Genomic DNA, 15,861 nt, shown 5'->3' on the forward strand with positions numbered 1-15,861 from the left:
AGTAAACCAATAAACTTTATAATATATTCTTACCTCAATATGAGCAGCTTCAAGATCAACATCAGCCCATAATGTATCTTTAAACCTGTTGTCAAATCTAATGAACTTCTGAAACAGTCCATATAACTGGTTCAACAGATGTAATTCTTCTCCTGTCTTATCAAGTTCAATGAAAGGTTTACATATAATACCAAATAGTTTAGATACAGAGTCCAGAGTCTTTCTCTTCAGATCGAATAAAACATAACTCTGTTGGAAGAAATCGAGACGAGAGACAGCCTCGGATGGAGGTATTCCTGGAACCATTGGACCTTGTCCATCAAAATCATTTCTGAACCGCAACACTTCTACATTGAAAGACTGAAAATAAAATAAATAAGTATTCATAAATTAGAAATAAAGCAATTGTAAGGTATATTCATTGAATAAAGCAATTGTAAGGTATATTCATTGAATAAAGCAATTGTAAGGTATATTCATTGAATAAAGCAATTGTAAGGTATATTCATTGAATAAAGCAATTGTAAGGTATATTCATTGAAATAATCACCAGACAATGCAACAAAATTACCATAAATAAAATTAGAGGCTATTATAAATCTCCAACCACAGACATGTGTACATAAATTATGTACATTCTAATTTGCCACTCGACTAGCCATGTTGTCAATAAAACCATAACTGATACTCTTTAGTAATTTTAGACATATTTTTTTCAATTACATGTTTCACTATTTAATTTATTTGATAATGTCATGGAAATTTTTAATTGTGAATATTTGATTTCATGTTTCAGACTTTTCCTATTAACTACACAGCCACAGTATAACAAGTCATCAAGAAGTAAAGAAGACATTTATGTTCATAGTCTTTGCTATGATGCAGGATATTTTGTATTTACCTTGACTTGTTTATCCAGTTCTTGTTCAAATGTTCCTCTCTTTTCTATCAACAGATTATGTCTGACTTCCTCTGCCAATTCCATTAATTCTTGCCACTTGTCCCGTAACTGATCTACTTCCTCAACTTCATTACGGGGTAATCTCAGTTCAAATTCTCTGTAATAATAATAAGACATTATGTACTACTTGGAATTAAAGTTAAGAACTTTCACTATTTTTATAAAGCATTTTCTATAATTTGATCACAATAGTAGAGAAAAAACATTTAAAAAAATGTGTATAGATATAAGAAGATGTGGTAAGAGTGCCAATGAGACAACTCTCCATCCAATGTATTTTTTTTATAGATTTCTATTTAAAGTGTCTCTTCTAGATAATTTCCAAAGGGTCCTTCACCCTATTAGGGACAACATCAAAAGATCAATGTAAGATAAAAAAAAAATGAATTCAAATAGTTTGGGGGTGGGGGCAGTGAAAAAAACTATTTGAATTAAGTGTTGTATCCTTCATTGTCGTCCCTTATGCCTTTCCCATTACCTTTATGTCCTAAAATCTGACCTGAAATATGTTTCTGCTGTTTTTAAATTCATTTGAAATAATAGTATGTATTAAAGTACACAGTTAGATGTTTCAAAAAGGATTAAAATATAGTATCTTACCTTAGTTTGGCATACATAGTTTCTATAGGCAAATAAATTCCATCTATTTTGTTTTCCATATCTCTGAGCTCTTCCAGTAAATGTAAGGCACTATTTAATTGGTCCAATGATAACACATCTAATTCTAATCTATTACGTACATTAGACCTGTACAATACAGCACTATCTAGTTTTTTCTTGGCTTCTTCATGTAAAACAGAAGCAAAATGACTCTTCCATTGCATGGCAAATCCATGTAAAGCATCTTTAATGGGGTCAGTTTTCAGACAAATAGGACCAACAGGTAGGATTTCAGGTATGGCGAGAACCTTCTTTTCTATGTACAGGTATCTCTCAACCTCTCGTTTGATGGCAAACATGCCAGGATCTGATTGCATGAACTCCTTGAAGTTGCCATGTAAATCATCTTTCCAGAGAAAATCATAGTAACTAAAGTGGAAGATATGTTTGTTGATCACTGGTTCTACATCTGTAAAGTAGTAAAATATTATATATCTGCTAAAATTATATCAGGATTTCTGAGTTTTAATGTTAAATTAAAATTTTATTTTATCAATTACCTCAATTCTAATGAAAGGAGTAGGTCCGGTTAGGACCGATTTTGGCCTCAAATTTCAGTTTCATCTGACGAAAGATTTTGACCACTTTTTAAACACTTTAAAAGTGTCTATTTCATTTGATTCAATTATTTTTTGTGAAAGATTTTAACTCATTTAGTCATAAAAAACGATCCGATTCAAGCTAAAATATGAAAAATCTACCAAATATGCGAAAAAAAGGTCAATATTTTGGATGAACACGAATGCGGCCACTTTCGTTTTACACGGAAACTGTCTAAAATGTAACTAAAATGCTTGAATTTTGATGATTTCGGTGATTTAGCACGACTTAATGGTGCTAGTTCTCAATATATGTGCATTGTATTGCCAAAAACAGCCAATATTTATGTAGCAGAACCATTCTACTATCCAATAAATAACTAAAAGTTTACATTTTGACAAATTTGTAAAACTGCTATATTTTGGGGCCAAAAAGGGCTCTTACCGGACCTACTCCTTTAGTGAAACTTAAAAACTAATATCTACCTTCCATTAGATGTGTGACCTGTGTTAAATTTGAGTTAATTTTGGTTCTTTAACTATATTCTACATAATGTGTGAGCTGTGTCATAATTTTTTTTATTAATGTCTAATTCCTTTTACATACCTTCTACGATGTGTGTTAGCTGTGTCAACATTTGATTTACTTCTGCATCTGAAGTAATTCTGTCATGGAAGTCATAAACTCTGTCCCTCTCTACCCAGGTAACCTCTAAAAAGGGATGTCATAACTGTTTATATCTGTCTGATTAGGTAAGCATTAAAATCATTAATGGAATTACGGAATTCTATGTAAAAATACAAAGTATACACAGATGTAATGCCTCCAGTACACTTATTGTATGAACATTTGTCCTACAGTGATAATAAAAGGTTGACCTTCAAGTATCTATTTTTTTTCCAATCATTTTGTTGATTTTAGCCTCATCTTTATTCTACATATCTTCTGGCTCAATGTTATGCATTTCAACTGTATGCTTCCAACTTGAACATTTTTTTTAAAAATGGACAGAATGATTTTTTATCAATGAATTATTTAATATTTTGTGAGGATTCTTCCTATGGCATTTGACAAGCCCCATTATAAAAGCTAACCTCTACAAGATTCTACAACAGCTGAAGCCACATCATTAATGGCTGTCTGGGCCGTGTCTAGTGTTGGTTGTACTGCTATCACTGGAATATTAAAACCAACTTCTATCTCAAATCTGAAAGGACAAATGTTTTAAAATCAATTTCATTAATGCAAGATTTTATTATACACAGTGCAAATTGATAGAATTTCTATTGAAAAATGTTTCAATATTGCTAATGTGTAATGAATTATAGAAGATGATATTGTAAAAGCAGCATCAGTTTATTTAAACAGACATGGGCAATCATTGACAGTCAACATATTTTCCGTACCTATGTCATTGTTTATCATCTTATCCTATTTATTTTTAGCAAAAGGCGCTACTCATCAGTCCAGACCTTGTAAGCACATTACAGAAGGCTATCAGGGATAATCTTTAGTATAAATTTCTTTATTAAAACCATACTGTTTTAAATATGAACAATAATAATGTTAATATATGTGTTCTGCTACAAAAATGATGTACTTACTGTAGATAAGTGAGATCATTTGTTTTCTCTGTAGTCCAAGTCATATTGGATAATGCTGACATACTGGTATTGGGTCTTTCTGTCATAGCAGACGACACCCTACTCATAGCAGAAGCAGCTCTACTGGTACGACGAGGACTAGTGTTTGGTGAGTATGTAGGATTAGACAATACACTGGCAGTTCTTAGTTCTTCTTCTGAACAACTTGTAGAATCTACTAAAGCTGACAGAGATCTCTTAGTGGCAGTCAGAACAGCTTCATATACTTGTTCTTTGTAAAAGGCTAAAATATATAACAAATCAAATTATAGCTTTTTCTAAACAAACCATAGGGGATAATAACATGTTTCATTAAATAAAATTCATTTAGACAGAAAGTACATTTTTTTAGTTTGATTTTTGACTGATTTTTATGTCAAAGTAAATGTTGGAGAAACAGGACTACAATGACCTTCATTCTTTGATTCATTTAAAAAAAAAAAACATGCATAAGTAATTACAAAATATCCATGAAAATGTGAAAAAAAATCCAAACTGTGACTCCTGAACAATTCTTTAAAAGAATCAAAATTGGCAAACCTGTGAATATGAATAGTCTGCTTAACTAAGCATGGTCTTTAAAATTATCTCACAAATAATGGACATATTAAACCTGTAATCTATCAATAATATTTCAACATACATATAAGATTGGAAATGAATTTCTCTTCCTCTGCAGCTCTCTGTTTTTCTTTCATGGCTTCAGTGTCATCTACCATCAATGCTAGTTTCTTTGCCTTTGGGTTGTGATGTTCCAACTACAAGGGAGACAAATCAGATTGTTTTTTACAACTCATTTTCGTTACAGTACAACTTATTGTCTATTTAATGATACGATATACACCACAAAGTCATTTTTTGTACAATTTAGACGTAGCTGCTGTCTGAGCAGGTTCCAAATTCTTTAACTAGCTTAAAACTTGTCAATAAATACCTATTTGTGAAGTCATCCCCCAAACATTGCTGTTTTAATGACAACAACTTATATTTTTACCAGCATTATAAAATATAGTTTTTCCAATACCACCTTCCCATAAAGTCTGTTAAGATGAAGGAAGAATTTGTTGTTTCAATATATCTTATACAATGCAGAAAATAAATTTTTAACAATTACTAAACTTAAAATTATTTTTTTTACATGCAACTGTATAAAATGTTCAAAAATATAAATGTTAAAAAATTTAAAAATTTAATTCTTAAAACTTTCTATTCTACAATATAACAATACACATTAGGACTCCTGTGGACACATAGAAATGTCTCAAATTCAAAATTTAATTAAATGTTTTACTATTGTATAGATGTTAGTAATCTTATGTTAACACTATAAGTATAATTTTAGCAATTTTATTATTTTAAATTATAACATTTCTATCTAGAATGATTAATATTTCTAAATTTAAACGAATTGGTAAAGTCTGTTAAAAATTTGGGAAAAATAAGTATGTGTCAGTATATTATATGCTTTTATTTCACTTTCAGTTTTAAGCCCAGACTACTTTGAAACTCACATGTGCATGATTTTCTTTCATACTGAACAGCTATACAGAAATCAAATGAATGTGTTACAGAAGATAAAAGCTGTGATGTGAGCAATAAAATTTCAACATAATTCCATCATTTGTTCCTCTTATTAATAGACGTATTTATAGATTATCGGTGATCATCTCAACGAGATTGATTTTCTCGCTTGAGCTGGTACAGCGAAAGTGAGAAAAGCAATCGTGTTGAGATGACCAATGATAATCTGTTTATCGCTATTTTACCTATGACGACGTTGTCAATTTCAATGTCAATTTCATTAGCAACGGCCACGTGGCTCCTTAGTTTCTAGCGATAACTCAACAACTCAAGCGAGAAGAATGATATGAAAATTATCACAAAAAAAGATCAAAGGAAAAATGCACAAAATAGCGATAATCACACTTGTATGCAAATTTGCCTGCCATTACGTAAAATCACACAGGTTCCTAAAACTTTGACATCATAATTTAAAACTGATTGTTACTTAACATTAAAAGGTGATTTGGAGTCAATCTAAGGTCATTCTGAGGCAAGATACATCTAAATATCAAAAGTGTAAATACGTTTATGGATGCCACACATATTTTGGATTGAGACTGTAGCCAGGGTTTTATCAGAACCATAAGATTAACTTTGTATTAATTCATAGACTTTTGTTAGTAACTAAAAAAGAGAAGTTACTGGTACAGAAAAGTATATATATATATATGAACTAATTGATGATATATTTAACTAAAACAGTGTATATATGTGATATGTTTCATTATAAGTGATCCCACCATTTCTGACAAGGTCTTATGTGCTACACTATGACGTTTCTGAAGGTTGCTTTTATCTGATACATTTTTCATGGACAAAAAGCCTTTCGAAGCAGAATATATGTATTCCTGTAAAATGTAAAATGCTGTGTTAATGCTGGTAACTGAAATTACACATGTGCTTAAAAAATTAAAATAATACAAAAATATTGGATAAAGGACTGTATATGATTGGTTGTTTTATATGATACAAAATCTTGTGGAGATAAAATTCTACAGAAAGAAGTGGTGACTTGTACCTTTCTAGTAGCCAGTAGATTAGCCACAGCCAGTAAACCATTCATAACTCTCTGTACCAGCTTCTGAAGTTCTCCTACTTTCTCTTGTACTCTGTCTAACATTACATCTCTAAACTCATGTGGTGGCTATAAACAAATAAAACGGCCAATGATCATTACATTGTTATGCATTCATAAAAACTACATTCATAATATGTACAAATTATCTCCAGCGATCGATTGAGAAAAAGATTTTTTACTGCTTCAGGACTAGAAAAAACTTACCCATTAATCTACAACATGCTATCTAAACATAATAATAATAGTTCTTGTGAAATAGCAAAAAAATAACAATTCTAAATTCATAATTCAAATATATATTGTTGTTATATATATTATATTCAAGATTTGTATTTGTGAAAAATGATTGTCAGAACATGATTATTTTTCTAACCCCCTCTCCTTCCCTTAATAATCAAAAGATATGCCTACCCATGGTCTGGTAATAGCTTCTTCATAATCAAACAAATAGAAATTCTTGATGGCCTCTAGTGATCCAGCCACATCATTCTCCATTATGTCTTGAACTTTGGTACTTCTCTCCTTTAACCGGTTTGTAGCAGAATGGATCTGATGTAAAAAGGCATCTGAAAATAAAAAAAACAATTTATAAATTGATTTGAAATTATAAAAATTCTGTCATTTGCTTACATATTCTATGAAAAAAAATTTGTAGAATAGATAATATGGAATGGTAATATATGGACGCATGAGGATACCAAATTCAGCAAATTCTGTTATTATGTTCATATTAAAAAATATAAAATTACCTATATTCATGCTATTCCATGCGAGAGTTGTTAGTCCAGGTTGTAACTGCTCCTCAACAAACTTAGTATGAGGAGTAAATAAATTCTGGAGAGATTCTGGAATACACTTGCATGTTTCCTTATACTCATGTAAAACTAGTTCTAAATGACTCTTATAACTTTTGAAGCGTGACTCTTGTTGCATAATGGCAGTAGCAGAGTCTGGAATTTGAATACCTAGTCTTGTTAACCATTTAGCCTCATGGATCAGCTCAAGTACTCTGAAAAATATTATATATTCAAATGTATATATAGCTTAAAACATATCAGGTACACAATACTTATCCTTTCATACATCTTAAACATATAGTTTTAAGGCAAAATAACAGATATAATTTCTTAACAATCCAAGATTTATTCTGTCTCAACTATTTTCTGTACATAATGCAGTTGTATAGTGATTTTCTGTTACAACAGATTGGTATCTGTTACTCAGAATGTTTCTTGAAATATATGTAAATCTTAGAAAACTTTTGGTCTAGCAAAACCCTTTCAACAAGGCTACCTTAACTTGTTATCTACATGGTAAATAAAATTTAGATAATATAGATTTTATATTTGCAATTTATTTGTGTTCATATAAGACACTTGTAACTTTTGAAGTGTGAATTATTTAAGAAAAACCTCTGTAATCATCATTGTGGTGTACTTAACCTACCTTTCATCAGTATTGACCAGGATTTCTCCTGTATTTGGATGATTTATAAACAATGTAGCTCTAAGTCCGGCCTTGGCATGTTCAATTCTGTTCTTCCACTGAGCAAACCATAAACTCTCAAATGTCACTAAAGCAGTGGCAAGTCTGTTGTATATTTTGACTATTCTACTGAAGTCTCCTAACTGATTGATTGCTCTGTTATCACGGAACACTTTCATTGGATCCTCAATCCTCTTCAGAAGTTGACGGGACCAGTGGATAGCACCAGCTGCAGGAGGTGCATTCCTCACCATCTGTGGACTTTCCTGTAGAAATTAAAAACAGACACAAGTTCAGTTATTTATCTCAAATATTTGTAATTTCAGAATCAAAATAAAAAGAGTGATGTCATCTTTTCTTCAGAATGAATAAATTGTAGTGAGATTCAAACAATTCATGTAACACAGGTTCTAAATCATTCTTATTAACTAAGTATGGTTCAGAACTTGATGATAAATTTCTTTCTTTCGCTATCTTCATAATTGTAGCCTATATCTCATCAGTTATAGGTTAGCTCATCCATGTACAATAATATATTACAAGTGCTGCATTTCTCATAGAAAGTATAATAAAAACATAAAAATGATTTTTCTTTCATTTCAATGTAACTTTAGTTATAATGTCAAATGAAAATGATCTTAGTATTGTAAAATCGTAATAATAATAAAAGCAGGATATATTTATCAACTGATCCTTTATATTACCATTTTTCATAACTAAAAAAATTTATACCTTGTGTGTTTCATAAATTCTCTGTACTTCCTCCAGATCAGTTTCATACCAATTGAATATCTCTACAAACTTCTCTGCTATAGTGGTTCTTATCCCTGGCCTACCTTGTACTGGTCCAAATCTAAAAAAGTAAAAAACTGTGTTATTGAGCTTACAAAAATAAACATTGAAATAAGTTGTCATATGAAACAATTGCTTGTTTTGCAGATTTCATAAGGTGATTGCTTATACAATTGTAAGTATCAAAATGGTCAATTTCAACATTTTTTATTGCCTTTTAAAAAGGATGATGAATATAAATATTGCTATAAATATTATATTTTTCAGTTAATAATGTGTTTCTGGGTCAAACGTTTCATCCGACTTTTCTTCTTGTAAACCACTTCTTACAAAGCATATTTTATTCTTTCACTAAACATTTGTATTTAAAAACAAGAATGTGTCCAAAGTACATGGATGCCCCACTCGCACTATCATTTTCCATGTTCAATGGACCATGAAATTGGATAAAAAATATAATTAGGAATTAAAATAAGAAAGATAATATCATAAGGAACATGTGTACTAAGTTGCAAGTTGATTGGACTTCAACTTCATCAAAAACTACCTTGACCAAAAACTTTAACCTGAAACATGCACTTTCATTTTCTATGTTCAGTGGACCGTGAAATTGGGGTCAAGAGTTTAATTTGGCTTTAAAATTAGAAAGATCATATCATAAGAAACATGTGTACTAAGTTTCAAGTTGATTGGACTTCAACTTGACCAAAATCTTTAACCTGAAGAGGGACAGACGGAAAAACAAACGAACAGACAGACAGATAGACGGACGAACGGACACACAGACCAGAAAACATAATGCCCCGCTACTATCGTAGGTGGGGCATAAAAAATACACTCATGATTTTATAACTTATTGCATTAACTCTGCATTACCTTGTAATTATATCAAGTCCTTGTTGTGTTTTCATTTTTCTCATGAAGATAACATTAAGATAGGCAGAGAGTAATTTTTCTTGTTCCTGAACAATCTCAGCAAAGTTATTGTAGTACATATCAAATCTATCTCTATCCTGTAAAATGAATATATATCATATTAATTCTTCATAAAACAGGTCAAAATCAAAACATTTAAATTATGTCCTAGTTTTTTAATATCAATTTTTTTAATTGTAATTGTTAAATATGCTGCTAACTAATTACTGACAGCATGTTATTGAGAAAATATGTATTTGCCATTGTTTTATCTTGAAGAATGTATAGCATTACATTACGGTTAATAGAAGTTAATTTTATGCATTTAAACAAAAGATTTATTATTTTTAAATGAGTGCAATTGAATCAAAAACTGATTCTATTGTACACAGTTACCAAAAATGCAATCATTATAAGGATTAACAAATTTTCAAAAAAATATGTAAAGTTATGTTTTTTTTATATGAAGTAAAAAAGATTAACAGTTCAAACATATATACCAAGAAAACAAAATATCATTCAACAAGAATTCAAGAGAAAAAAGAACATGAAACAATAAAAAAGTTTAAATCAATAGTCAACTGACATCAACAAATATAAAGAATGCATAAACTTTTGAATTCACAGTAACATCTTTGCAGGACCAGCCTTAAGTTATATCTTTTTGCTGAACCCAATAGTTGCATTCAGTTGTTAAATTGTGTTGATCAGGTAAAATATCTATCCTTAAAAAATTTGAAATACTAAATGCAAAAAAAAACAACAACAAAAACGGTAATATAAATTGTGTGTTTTGATTTTTTTTTCTGTTTTAAGACAGTAAGCTAACATACACAATTTTAGATTTGTTCCTTATGTGATCCTTGATTTCTATTAAAAGAAACTCCATAAAATTCTGTAAAATATTACTCTGAATTCCACATAAAAACATTTAATCAACTGATACCGAATGTTCCTCTATTTCTTCTTGGTCATCACCATTAAAATTAGTCTGCCGTCTTTTCTTAAAGAACTTAGTTATACTGTCCCCATAGAAATGCTGTCAAAAATCACCCATCAAATGAATGTTGTTACTTTAAAATAATAATAATAAACAGTTTTCTTCTTTGTTCTTGTATTTTACCTTCAACCTTCAAAAATTTATCCAAAATGTCTTTAAAACTTACTATAGATATCTCAAATGCAGCCACGTTAAAATCATAACTTTTTGGTAAAAATCTAAGGAAGCCATGTTCCTTGTTGTTAAAATGTATGTTCTTACCTTTGATTCTACATCTAACATTGTTTTGGTGGTAACATTATCAGACATAGCCCTCGTCATCTGATCGAGATGATCCAAAATAACAGCTGACACACCAGGTCCATCATCCTCCTCATCCTCTGGGTAATATTTCCCTAGAGAAAAAGAAATAATAATGAGTTTTTAAAAAGAATTAAAAATGTAGTTCATTTAAGTCAAAACAATTATATACAATGGGAGTTGAGCACGATCTTCTTACTCTATCGTAGCACATGAGATCCTTTTATTTTTGGTAGAACTAGTGCTGCTCAGATTTAGTTTTTTAAGGGTTTTCATTCTGTTTGTCATCAGCTTATGAACTTGAATATACCTTTGGTATCTTCAGCTCTCTTTTAAAATTTGTAACCTTCTAAAAACTATAATCTTTTTTGTTAGAATTGGCTTATTGACCTTTTTGGTAAATGGTTACCACTGTAAGACCAGTATTCTTACATGTGTTCATGTTTCATGTTACAGTAGAGAACAATAAACAATATTGGTATCTTAAGGGCATATGATACAGTTTTGATCCTGTATTTACAAGTTCGTGAAAATTTGCATATAGGCTATTTTTTACCTGATTAAATCAAATATGTAATAAAAAATATACCTTTGTGTGCTACTTTTTGAGTAAAATGAGGTCGAAATTTTGTATATTTGCTCAAAATTCAGATTTGTGGCAGTAATTTCTTTTTCAAAGAAATTCATAACTTTTTTGTTATAAAAGATAAACACAAATTGTTTTTTGTTAAATAATCGGTAATTTCTATATGTTTTAAGTATCCTAAAAAATCATGCATTTTTTATTCAGAAATAACTTGTATTTATCAAATGTTCATGAATTTAGGAAAATACGTCATTTTTTGCTGCATGTTTATCAAAATTAAAAAAAATCCTCTATTTACAGTTTTATAAAATTTGGGTCACATAATCTCCCTGCAAAATGAAACAAATTGCTATTTTGAAAAATTGGGGTCCATGAACTCGTTTTCAAATTAAATCAGTTTGAATGATAAAAATCAGTCGAAAAATGCATCTTTTTTCGATATGTCACAGTTTGACGTCACAAAAATGACATTTTACGTTAGCAACGTCATTACCTCCCCTGTAACTGTATCGTACGCCCTTAACACTGATAGAAGGATAACAGTATTAAAGAAATAGGCAGAGCAGAAATCACCAACAAATAATACAAGTCATATCTAATTTTTATCAGTTTAGAAGTTTGAAAGAAAATTTAAAAAAAGGCTGTATGCACAGGACAACAGAAGAAAAAGTAAACGGAATAGCGGACATTAATTGTTTACTGTACACATGAGAATAATTGGAATATTCCCTAAGAAGCAATAAAGACACATACTCAATACAGCCAACTGTTCTTCATTAAGTCCTTGATTGTTCTCTTTATCTTTAGAATCAAACACTTCATCATTTTTAGCTACTACTCCTTCATCCTTCCTGAGATCTGTTTTTGATCCTCCTTCAGAATTGGGAGTATCTTCATCCTCAGCTATGGTCCCTAGACTCCTCTCAAGGGAGTTCTCAGCATTCATTGCTTCTTCCTGTTCTGCAGCTTCTCTCTCTGAAAATAGGCAGTAAATAAATTGTTTATAGAATTATTATGCTGTGTGGTGCTTTTCATTTGGTTCCCTGTGTAAATATGCATAATACATTGGTTTTTTTTCTGTAATCCTGATATTCACTCCTTGCTACAAAATATGGAAGCTGAGAAAAATGCACTAATGAAATGGTTTAAATAAATACAAATAAATGTTGAGGATTCTATTTTTCGTAAATAAAATATATTGTACTATTGACACAATGCTGTCATTTAAAGCTGATAAAAGCAACAGAAACATAACAAAACTTGAAAAAAAAAAAAAGTTCATCCATCTTTATTCTGGATTCAGGTTCATCAAGATTTTCATACCCCAAAATTTGAAGACCAAGAATGTTTAAATTTAAAAGTATGTGAAGAGTTATATGATCAAAAGGAGCATTATTTAACTGTCAAAGAAAGTAAAATTGATCATCTGAGATCATCTCTTAAAGTTACGAATGCAGGAAAAAAATTCAAACCTAATGCTTTTCTGGCTTCTAGTTGTCGCTTTCTATATTTATATTCTTCTTTTTCTGTTTCATCTTCAAATACAAAATCATCTTTCCTCAGTCTAGGCATACCAGCTGTCAAAGTCACCATCCTTTAAAAAACAAACATAATATGGATTTAAAACACTTAAGCCTTATAAAATGCTTTATTAAATTTAATCGAAAGAATAAAACAATACAAACTGTATTCAGGTGTGAATGGAATAACAAAAGCATAAACTATGACAAATCAAAGTTTATAATTAAATATCAAATTTCCATATAGTATAGCAGTGCAGGGTTCAAAATAAGCGTTATCCCGCTTGCACGAGGCAAGTAAAATCTGCAGCGGGCAAGTGAAACCCATCACATAGTTGTCCGCCGGGCAAGTTGAAATATTGTGTTTGTGTTTCATTCTATCATGTCAATTAATATAATTATATAATTCTTATATCATTTGCATATCTATAAATACTTGAATTGGATTGGTCAAGTAGAATTTTTCTCTTGGTTTACACCTCGATAAACCATACTTCCGAAACTACTTTTGTAATCTATTCATGCGCGATACACATTCTTGTAGGGATACTGGGATTTTCAGCAAGTTGAGATTTTAAAACAATTGCATAACAGTTGTTTCTATTCTAATGCATATATATATAACCCCAAAAAAAAAAAAAATTAAATGCACTAAAGCTTCGAAAATGTATAAAAATAAAATTTAAATAAAATTCTGGGAAATTTCACGAATGATTTGGCTAATTTACGTCATGGCAAAACACGACGTCATACAATTGAAAACTTTCAGATGGAAGATTATTTCGTTACTTGTGCGCTTCAAATTCAGATAGTATCTAATTAAAATGAAGTTTTTGAGGTAGGTGCTAGATCATTTTAGATTCTGTTGCATTTATCGAACATTTAAGTTTTGAAGAAAGTCAAGATGGCGGCGTACTCCTTAGTTAGGACATGCCATTGTACTTCTGATGGTCCATATAGTAGCCATCAAAATAATACTGTAAATTAATAATCGCGTTTGTTTTGCTGAAGAATTATAAGGATTAAACACATTTTTTCTAGAGGTTATTGAAGTGTAAACCGGGTCTCTAACTCACAAACTTGACATAAAAGTCCTTCGGACTTTTATTCAGTTTGTGAGTTAACCGCCCCGGTTTACACATCAATAACCTCTAGAAAAAATGTGTTTAATCCTATAATATGCAATAGGTCTCAACCATTTATTGTTAATGAATTTGTGCCAATAAAAGGGTATTTGTATTTGTATTTGTATAACTATGTCAGACGTAATTTTCTACGATGTACAGTGTGTATTATTGTATTACTATTTTCGTCGTCTTTATTTATTTCATATGCACATGCCAGGAAAATCGTAAACATCGTAGTTTATCCCAAATAATTCTATTGGTCAATTCCTATGCGTAAGCCAGCATTTTAGAATGTTCAGTCGCACCTGCTCGGGGATTTCCGCTACTAATTGTGAAAGGAAGTCGATACAACGATCCAATCAGAACGCGTTTTGCAAACAACTTTTGGGTTGATTTAAAAATGAAAGTAGAAAGAAAACAATGACCTTAGTGTGAAACCCTGGGTAAAATGGAACATTTTTTAGTAAATTATGTCCCCCTTTAAAAAAACTTATATGCAATTTTCTTCCACATATGTTGTTTTAGTATGAAAATTTGAGATAAGATTTCACTTTTGACATTTTTAACATTTCTGCAATGGATGAAGCATATTTTTTACAGGAAATTTGACAATTGGGTCAGTTTCTACATGTACATCTGAAATTTTTTTTTGTCACTTTTTTTGTAAAAGTAAAAGTTTTTGTTTAAAAAAGGGTGTATGGAAACTTGAAATCATCTGCCAGGAGAGGTCTAGAATGCAGGATTTGGCACCATTTACTCCATACCCCCCGCCGTAAGCTCTTCGTTGTGGGCGGCTTTGCCGTCCCCATAAGTAGGGTAAATTAACAGAAACAAGGGCAAGTTAATCTAGTCAATGGTCTTTTCTTATTTCGACCCCTGCAGTGTTTTCAGAGGAAGGGGATTACTTTTTTTCTTACCATGAATTACATTTGTTTAAATATTTCTTATTTATATATATTTAAATGTTATACATTTTCATCCCTCCTTGTTTCTGCACGGTGTTTTGTGTATGTAAATCATCCAATAACTTACATAATTGTACTGAGACAGGGAAATGGTGACATATATCAGCTATTTTATGTATGCAAATGATTTCCTGTATAACTTACTTATTGTACTGAGACAGGGTATTGATAACATCAATCAGCTGTTTTATGCGTGTACAGAATGAATCCATATGTGACATTACAGCATCATCATCAGCTATAGACACACCATGACCTTGGGTATCTAGAGAAGATATTCCTTTCTTTGGTGATACCATTAAACTACTTCCACGAGATTTATCACTTGTACCTGGTTTTGATCTGAAATAAATTCATAATGAATAGCATAAAATAAAGTTCCATAAACGTATAATTTTTCTTAATCCTGAAAAAGTAAGCATGTTTTGTTTTTAAAATGCTTATCCACATGTCATTGACTTGAAAAACAATCAAATGGAGTAAAAAAAAATTACTGCAGCTCAATACTTCATCTTGTAAGTGAGGCTGATACCAAGAAATTGTGATTGTTTTGTTATGTTCTATTAAAATTGAAACATGTACCTCAAACCTCAATCAAATGCTTAGATTAAATACATGAATGATCAAATATGAATATGTTAAAGACTGTACTTTTATAACCTATAATGGTTTGAAATGGAGAGTTTTTTCATTGACACCCATACCCATGTTCTTATATATGAATAA

General features: G+C 30.6%; 1 protein-coding gene across 1 annotated transcript in view; it reads right to left on the reverse strand.

Annotated features, from left to right (window-relative positions):
• Nucleotides 1–15,861, reverse strand: part of LOC134687647 (uncharacterized) — a 108,211-nt gene that overhangs the window by 84,664 nt on the left and 7,686 nt on the right. The window contains exons 6-23 of the mRNA XM_063548100.1: nt 15,280–15,477; nt 12,996–13,117; nt 12,277–12,498; nt 10,899–11,032; nt 10,584–10,676; nt 9,599–9,735; nt 8,663–8,783; nt 7,892–8,196; nt 7,195–7,454; nt 6,857–7,011; nt 6,386–6,511; nt 4,448–4,562; nt 3,766–4,048; nt 3,256–3,368; nt 2,768–2,872; nt 1,562–2,030; nt 902–1,058; nt 34–360 (exon numbers count right to left, since the gene is read on the reverse strand). Coding sequence (XP_063404170.1) covers nt 34–360; nt 902–1,058; nt 1,562–2,030; nt 2,768–2,872; nt 3,256–3,368; nt 3,766–4,048; nt 4,448–4,562; nt 6,386–6,511; nt 6,857–7,011; nt 7,195–7,454; nt 7,892–8,196; nt 8,663–8,783; nt 9,599–9,735; nt 10,584–10,676; nt 10,899–11,032; nt 12,277–12,498; nt 12,996–13,117; nt 15,280–15,477 — 3,442 coding nt within the window. The remainder of the gene's footprint in view (nt 1–33; nt 361–901; nt 1,059–1,561; nt 2,031–2,767; nt 2,873–3,255; nt 3,369–3,765; nt 4,049–4,447; nt 4,563–6,385; nt 6,512–6,856; nt 7,012–7,194; nt 7,455–7,891; nt 8,197–8,662; nt 8,784–9,598; nt 9,736–10,583; nt 10,677–10,898; nt 11,033–12,276; nt 12,499–12,995; nt 13,118–15,279; nt 15,478–15,861) is intronic.

This window comes from Mytilus trossulus, chromosome 10, assembly GCF_036588685.1.
Source record: "Mytilus trossulus isolate FHL-02 chromosome 10, PNRI_Mtr1.1.1.hap1, whole genome shotgun sequence".
Lineage (NCBI taxonomy): Eukaryota > Metazoa > Mollusca > Bivalvia > Mytilida > Mytilidae > Mytilus > Mytilus trossulus.